We start from the raw sequence: 8,079 nt of genomic DNA on the forward strand, positions 1-8,079 counted from the left end.
GGCCGGCTGTGCCACCGGGCAGGGTCACGCCATCGGTGACACCGTGGGACGGCCGGGGCTGGAGGACACGCGTGTTTCCCCGGGGTGGGGCAGCGGGATTGCAGCACGATGTGGGCCCGGATCCAGCCCTGCTCCCAGCGCTGCGGCTCTGCAGAGCCACCCCCACCTCAGGGCAGCGCTCAGCAGCCCCATGGCCCCCATCACTATCCCCCCCCCCCCCCCCGAACAGCCCCTTCCCCAGGACCCCCTGCCAGAGCCAGCGCTGGAGCTGGGCCTGCTCCAGGCCCTGGTATGCTGAGAGCCCCCCCAAAAGTCCTGCTGCCCCCCGGGGTGGGGGGTGAACCCCAGCTCCAGCCCTCGCCCAGCCCCATGGCACCCCCATTGCCGCCAGCACGGCTGCTCCTGCCCGCACGCGGGGAGCGCAGCTTCTGCCCACCTCCCCGAGCAGTTACATAAAACAATTAAAATTTAATGCGTGCTTCAAAAGGGGAACAAGGGGGTGACGGAGGGCGGCCGGGCCGGGGCTGGGTGAGGAGCAGCAGCACCCTTGGCCGTGCCGCCGGCTCTGCTGGGACGTGGCACCGTGGCACATCGACCAGCCCAGCCCACAGCCACGGCTGCACGGAGCCAGGGCGAAGCGCCGGCGCCCCACGGGCCCCCACGCATCCTGTGAGCCCGCACCCACTTAACTGTGCTGCCGTCTCCCAGAATCACAGCGGTGCACGGTTCCCATGGCACGTGGAGACACCCCCCCCCCCCCATCTCCCCCAGGGCCTGGCCACCTTCGCCTGGCCCAGCATCGCCCAGTCACCCCAGTGCCAGCTGCCACCCTGCCCACGCTGTGCCGGCGGCCCCCCGGGCACCCCATCCCCTCCTGCCCGATGCCTCACGCTTCTTTCCCAGGCACCAGTGGGTTGGAGTGTACCGGAGAGCCACCCTGTGAGACCCCTGGGTGTGTGTGTGGGGGGGGGGGGGGGGCCCAGAGGATGCACCACCCTCCCTCACCACCTTCCCCCCTGCCCCTGCGTGGCTGCGCAGCGCCGGGGAGCGGGGCCGCGGTGACGGCAGGAACCAGCCAGCGCTGGGAAAACACCATCAGCCGCCCACGCAGCCGCCCACGGCCCTGAGCCAGCTCCGCCGCCCCCGCCGCACGCCGAGGCTCGCCGGGAAAGTGGGCGGCAGGCGCGGGGCTGGGGGCTGCGCTGCGCCCACCACGACCACCCACCCGTGGGCAGGGCGGAGGATTGGAGGGGGGGGGGGAGCAGGGCTCAGCAGCCCCCCCCAGCGCAGGAGGTGCCCCGGCACAGGGTCCTGCTGCGGGAGCGGGGCTGGGGGGGGCTGGGGGCTGCCCTGCACCCAGCCCTGCCCCGGGGTGCAGGAGCAGCCGGCGCTGCTCGGTGTGGGGCACAGGCGCCCCCCCCAGCAAAGAGACCGGGGAAGCCTTTGGCTTGTTCGTTTTTAATCCCAGCCGAGATGCAGGCGCAAATCTCGGGCACGCTGCAGGACAGGACCGGCCGCGGGGCCCCAACCAGCCCCCCCCCGGGTGTCTTTGATCACACGTGTCCCAGCAGGATGGAGGGGACAGCAACCCCTGGGCGTCCCTCCCCATCCTGTCTCACCACATCCCCACGGCTCAGCCCCCCCCTCGCTGGGCGAACTGCCCTCCCAGTGCCTGTGGGCGCGGGGGGCAGGATCCGTGCCCAAACAGAAACCGCGGGCCCGTGAGCGCGTGGGAATGCGCAGAGAGCAGAGCGGGGGTGGGAGGAAGAGGAGGGGATGCATGAAGCCAGAGCTCCCCCCATGCTGCTCCCCATCCCTCGCCTGGCACCGGGGACCCCATCCCAGTGGGACTGCAGCACCGGGGCAGCTGGACCCCAGTGCCCTCCCCGCTATGAGGAGGCAAAGGAGGATGCGTGGGTGCTGGGCACGGGCCCGGGGGGGGCCGGCGGGGAGCGTGGGAGGCACCGGCTGATCTTGCGCAGGGTCCGTCCCAGGTCGGCGCGGAAGCGCCGGATGGAGAAGCAGTAGACGAGGGGGTCGAGGCAACTGTTGAGGCTGAGCAAGGCCACGCTCAGGGTGTGCAGCACGTCCAGGGCGGCGGGGGGCCCGCAGAGCGGCACGGCGGGCCGGCTGTCCACCCAGGGGGCCAGCGTGAGGTGGTAAGGGGCCACGCAGACCACGAAGACCACCAGCATCCCCAGCACCATGGCCCGTGCCTGCCGCCGGTGGGAGCCCGGCGAGGCGGCGGCGGGCACCGAGAGCGCCCGGGCGATGGAGGCGTAGGCGCCCAGCACCACCAGGAAGGCGGCGGCGAAGAAGCCCACCACGGCGTAGGCGTACGCCCGCCGCCGCCCCTGCTGCTCGAAGCAGGCGGTGGCCCCGGCGCGGGCAGGGAAGGTCTGCCGGGCGGCCAGGGTGGGCACGGCGCAGCCCAGCCCCAGTAGCCAGGCCAGGGCGCAGGCCAGCGCCGCACCCCGGCGCCCCGGCAGCGGCAGGTCCCGCCGGGCCCCCCGCACCGCGCAGAACCGGTTGAAGCTGATGAGCGCCATGAAGGTGACGGCGCTGTAGGTCGCCAGGTAGTAGGCGGCCCCGGCCAGGCGGCAAGCAGCCTCCGAGAGCAGCCAGTCCCCCCCCGCCAGGTAGTAGGGGATCCAGAAGGGCAGGGTGAGGTTGAAGAGGATGTCGGCCAGCGTGAGGTTGATGAGGTAGATACGGATGGCCTTCCTCACCTTGCCGCTCTGCAGGAAGACCAGCAAGGCCACCAGGTTGCCCGGCAGCCCCACGCACAGCACCAGGCAGTAGACGACGGGCACCAGCACAAACTGCACCGGGTCGCTGGGCACGCACTGGCCGGGGTGCCCCGCCGGCAGCGGCCCCGGCGCCGAGCCGTTCATCCCGGGCGCCTGCAAAGACGAGGGGACAGTCAGCGGCACGGCCCCACGCACAGCCCTCAGGGGACAGGGAAGGGACATTCACCCGGACACGGGATGACCTCTCCGGTTGGTGCCCTCGGGGGATGCCATTGCCTGGCAGAGGGGCTCAGCCCCCAGCAGCTCCGCGCAGGAGACAGGGGGCTTGGGGAGCCCCTCTCAGCCCAACCCCAGCCCCGGGGAGCAGCTGCAGCGTGGCACAGAGCTGTGGCCGGTGGCACCCAGAGGTTCCACACCAGCTCCAACTGGAACCTGCGGGGCTTAACGCCTCCCACGCAGCCGCCCACCTGCTGGGGCCACCGAGGCGCCCCAAATCCCCCCACAGAGCCCACCCGTGGGGAAGTCACCCACCGGCTCAGCGTGCATCGGAGGGGAGAGATACCGGGTATGGACAGGGGGGTACGAGATGGGGCTGGCAGCCCCCCACGCCGCCCCCCCCCACCCGAGCCCTGCGTGAGGCAGGTTTCCCACCCCGGCGTTTGCCGCTCCTGGCCATGGAAAACCACGTTGTGCCGCAGCGGCTGTATCCCAGGGCTGCAGCGATTTCACCTCCCATCACCGCCTGCCCACACCTCGCCGCCAGCACTGAGTCACCCCGCGGGTGTTTTCCTGCGTGGCAGCGCCGGATTCGGCACAGGCAGCACCCAGCCCCGGGCCGAGGCACGGAGGGCACGAGCTGCCGAGCCCAGGGGGGGGATTCAGGGCTCGTCCCAGTGCGCTTCAGCGGTTCTGCAGAGCCAGCGCAGACCCCCAGGATGCTCCTCCCTCCCTCCGCGGTCCCCGTTTCCCTTTCCTTCCCCCACCCCATCTCACCCAGGCCGAGCTGGTTACTTACCCCACCAGGTCGGGCTGTGTCCCCTCTGGCTGCTCCTCGCTGTCTGATCCAGCCAGGCTGGGGAAGGTTTTAAGTGCTGGGGCAGGCAGGGGCTGCCCGATCCGCCCCCCCCCCCCCCCCCCCAAGCCCCTGTGTGGGTTAGTGCCTGCGGGACAGCAGCTGGAGTGAGGAGAGCACCTGCGTGTGTATGTAATGGGGGATTCCCTGCTGGAGCCATGCTAAGACCCCCTGCGCCGGCTGACGGGGCTGGGGGTACATGGAGGGGGGGGCCCAGCCCCATCTAGGGCCATTTCCCAGGGCCGTTTTCCCACCCCTGCCAAGATGAAAGCAGCAGAGGGTCAAGTTTCTGCACCCAGCAGCTGGGGGAAAAGGGGGGATGCCCTGAAAGGGATCAAAGCTGGAATCTGCCTCCTCCCGGCTTTGTGCTTTTGTTGGCTTCAAAGCTGGATTTAAGGGGAGCAGCACCCCAGGGCCCCCCTCAAACTGTGAGCATCCAACTCACTGCTTTGCGTGGCCCTGCAACTTGTGGATGTTCCGTTGGGACACCAAAGGTGCCACCCCAAGGTGGGTCAGGTCCCACTGGGGGCACAGGGGGTGTTGTACCCCCCCCTTGTTCATCCCAAAACGGCCAGTGTCCCCCCACATGCACCCGGTTTAAACGCGATCTTGGGGCTCATCCTGAGTTGGCCATCAGGGGTGGCAAAGGGGTCCCTCTGGGTGCGGGGCCAAAAAGCATGAGCTTGCCTAGGCATGGGGTTTGGGGGGGGTCATGCTGTCACCCCCCTGGCACATTGCTGGGGGGCTCCGGGTGGCTGGGGGGCTCCCACCCCCTCTCAGACTCTCCCCACCGGCTGTCTGCCTCCGCACCAGCTGCCACCGGCTCCCGCCTGTCCCCAGACCTTGTCCCCAGCCACTGCTCCAGGGGACCAGGGCCTCCAGCCCCAGGACATCCCTTCAGCCCCTGCAGCTCAGCACTGGGGGGGGGGGGGGATGACACAGAAATGAACAGGGGAGGCAAAATGTGAAAAATAAGAGGCTTTATTCCCAAATAAAAAAGCCCCCCAGAGAGCAGAGCCAGCCCCAGCCCGGCGTGGCCGAGTGCTGGGAAGAGGCAGACACTTTCTGCGAGTTTAGCAATGGGGCTGCTGGGGCAGCGGTGGTGCCACTGCCACCGTCCCAAAGCACCAGTCTGGGTCCCGCAGCATGGGGACAACCAGCACCAGCATGGGGACAACCCCGGCAGCGGCAGGAGAGGACACAATGCGCCTGAGCAGCGAGTTACCCCACGGGAAGCAATGCCGTCCCCCAAAATAACGTAAGGGCGTGGATTCCTGCCGGCAGAGCCGTCTGTCCTTCCTGCCTCCGGTCACTCGAACTTGGGCTTGGGGGGTTCTGCGTGCCCGCGGATGTTGAGCAGCAGGAGGAGGCCGAGGCAGAGGGTGGCCGGGGCGCACATGGCCAGGGGCTCCCGCAGCACCAGCAGCGTGTAGATGGCACCTGGGCGAGGAGCAGAGCGTGGGAACTGGGGGTCCCCCGAGACCCCGCCGCAGGGTGGTGGCCGCCCCGCTCGCTCGCTCGCTCTCACCGATCATGACGACGCTGAGGACGAAGTTGCTGATCTCCTGCAGGAGCTGGGGCCCGAACGCCAGCAGCAGCCCGGCCACCACCTCCACCCAGCCCACCACCTCCAGGTACCGGCCCGGCTCCGGCACCAGCCCGAACTCTGAAAGGGGAAAGACCTCGGCGAACCGCACGAACTGCGACTTCTGGGAAGGGCAGGAGGGGAGCGGAGCTGCCCTGAGCCCGGGGCTGGGGGGGGCACAGCCCCTCCGGCGGGGTCTGCTCCGCTCCACGTCCCAACAGGCTCAGCCCTGCACCCCAAAGGATTCAGCCCCTTCCCCGGAAAGACTCAGCCCTGCACCCCAAAGGATTCAGCCCCTTCCCTGGAAAGACTCAGCCCTGCACCCCAAAGGATTCAGCCCCTTCCCTGGAAAGACTCAGCCCTGCACCCCAAAGGATTCAGCCCCTTCCCCGGAAAGACTCAGCCCTGCACCCCAAAGGATTCAGCCCCTTCCCCGGAAAGACTCAGCCCTGCACCCCAAAGGATTCAGCCCCTTCCCTGGAAAGACTCAGCCCTGCACCCCAAAGGATTCAGCCCCTTCCCTGGAAAGGCTCAGCCCTGCACCCCAAAGGATTCAGCCCCTTCCCCGGAAAGACTCAGCCCTGCACCCCAAAGGATTCAGCCCCTTCCCTGGAAAGGCTCAGCCCTGTACCCCAAAGGATTCAGCCCTTCCCTGGAAAGGCTCAGCCCTGCACCCCAGAACCCCAAAGGATTCAGCCCCTTCCCTGGAAAGGCTCAGCCCTGCACCCCAAAGGATTCAGCCCCTTCCCTGGAAAGACTCAGCCCTGCACCCCAAAGGATTCAGCCCCTTCCCTGGAAAGACTCAGCCCTGCACCCCAAAGGATTCAGCCCCTTCCCTGGAAAGGCTCAGCCCTGCACCCCAAAGGATTCAGCCCCTTCCCTGGAAAGGCTCAGCCCTGCACCCCAAAGGATTCAGCCCCTTCCCTGGAAAGGCTCAGCCCTGCACCCCAAAGGATTCAGCCCCTTCCCTGGAAAGGCTCAGCCCTGCACCCCAAAGGATTCAGCCCCTTCCCTGGAAAGGCTCAGCCCTGCACCCCAAAGGATTCAGCCCCTTCCCTGGAAAGGCTCAGCCCTGTACCCCAAAGGATTCAGCCCCTTCCCTGGAAAGGCTCAGCCCTGCACCCCAAAGGATTCAGCCCCTTCCCTGGAAAGGCTCAGCCCTGCACCCCAAGGGGCCCAGGCCTGCTTATCCCCAAAAGGCTCAGCCCAGCTCCCCAACTTGCTCATTCCCCCCGAAGGGCTCAGCCCTGCACCCCAGAACCCCAAAGGATTCAGCCCCTTCCCCGGAAAGGCTCAGCCCTCCACCCCAGCTTGCTCATTCACCCCAAAGGCTCAGTCAGCCCTGCACCCCAAAGAATTCAGCCATTTCCCTGGAAAGGCTCAGCCCAGCTCCCCAACTTGCTCCCCCCGAAGGGCTCAAGCCCTGCACCCCAGAACCCCAAAGGATTCAACCCCTTCCCCGGAAAGGCTCAGCCCTGCACCCCAAGAGGCTCAGGCTTGCTCACCCCAAAAGCGCTCAGCCCACCCTGCTCCTTCCCCCCCAAGAGCTCAGCCCTGCACCCCGGGGGGCTCGGTCCTGCACCCCCTGAACCAGCCCCGTCTTTCACCCCCCCCCCGCAGCTCGTCGCCGCGCCCCCCCCCCCCCCCGCACCCCGCGCTCACCATGTGCCGGTGCAGATCGGCCGAGAGCCGGTCCGAGAGCTTCACGGCGCCCGCCAGCAGGAAAAAAACCCCGAGCAGGCGGCGGAGGAGGGTGAAGGCCGCCGCCATGGCGGGGACGGGCGGGGCCGGGGCGGCTCAGCCCAGGCCCGCCCCCCCCCCCCCCCCCCCGTCCAGGCGGGGACAGGCAGGGCCCCCCCCCCCCCCCCCCGCCCCGTCCAGGCGGGGACAGGCAGGGCCCCCCCCCCCCCCCCGCCCCGTCCAGGCGGGGACAGGCAGGGCCCCCCCCCCCCCCCGTCCTGGAGGGAACAGGCAGGGCCCCCCCCCCACCCCGTCCTGGCGGGGACAGGCAGGGCCCCCCCCCCCCCCCCCCCCCCCGTCCTGGAGGGAACAGGCAGGGCCCCCCCCACCCCGTCCTGGCGGGGACAGGCAGGGCCCCCCCCCCCCCCCCCCGGGGTGCTGCTGGGGCAGGGGGTGCGTAAAGCTGCAGCTTCACACACACACACACCCCCCCCCGCCGCGAGGCTGTGATCCCCCAACCCCCAGCCAGCACCGCCCTCCCACCAAACCGCAACGGTGGGAAAAAAAAAAAAAAAAAACAAACAAAAAAAAACACAAACAAACAAACAAACAAACAAAACAAAAAACAAACAAAAAAACACAAAAAACAAACAAACAAACAAAACAAAAAAAAAACAAAAAACACAAAAAACAAACAAACAAACAAAACAAAACAAAAAAACCCCAAAAACCACTAAGTGGAAAAAAAATAAAACCAAAAGCCCCAAGTTGGGGTTTTGCGGGTGCTGTGAGTGGGTCGAGCTCCAGGCGAGCGCCCACCAAGCGCTGCAGGCTCGGGGTGGCCGCGGGGACCCCGGGGCCGGCGGGGAGCCCCTTACACCGCGGGGGGGGGGGGGCGGGGGGGGCCAAGGAGGCGGCTGTCACCGGCCCCACGCTCCCCGAGGCTCCCGGCAGCCCGGGCCCCCGCTGTCGTGATTCAGGGGAAAAAATAT

General features: G+C 68.1%; 2 protein-coding genes across 2 annotated transcripts; both read right to left on the bottom strand.

Moving 5' to 3' along the window:
- Positions 1-1,889: 1,889 nt before the first annotated feature.
- LOC116960717 (platelet-activating factor receptor-like) lies at positions 1,890-2,894 on the bottom strand. Its single transcript, XM_032988971.2, has one exon. It carries the CDS (start codon positions 2,892-2,894, stop codon positions 1,890-1,892), a length of 1,005 nt encoding a protein of 334 aa, XP_032844862.2.
- A 1,891-nt stretch (positions 2,895-4,785) lies between these two features.
- TMEM35B (transmembrane protein 35B) lies at positions 4,786-7,195 on the bottom strand. The gene is made up of 3 exons (XM_042793716.1): positions 7,070-7,195; positions 5,351-5,531; positions 4,786-5,262 (listed from the first exon to the last, which is right to left on the bottom strand). Exons 1-3 carry the CDS (start codon positions 7,175-7,177, stop codon positions 5,132-5,134), a joined length of 420 nt encoding a protein of 139 aa, XP_042649650.1. The 5' UTR covers positions 7,178-7,195; the 3' UTR covers positions 4,786-5,131.
- Between the last annotated feature and the right edge of the window lie 884 nt (positions 7,196-8,079).

Source organism: Tyto alba, unplaced genomic scaffold (genome assembly GCF_018691265.1).
Source record: "Tyto alba isolate M040663 unplaced genomic scaffold, T.alba_DEE_v4.0 Super-Scaffold_20, whole genome shotgun sequence".
NCBI classification, from domain to species: Eukaryota; Metazoa; Chordata; class Aves; order Strigiformes; family Tytonidae; genus Tyto; species Tyto alba.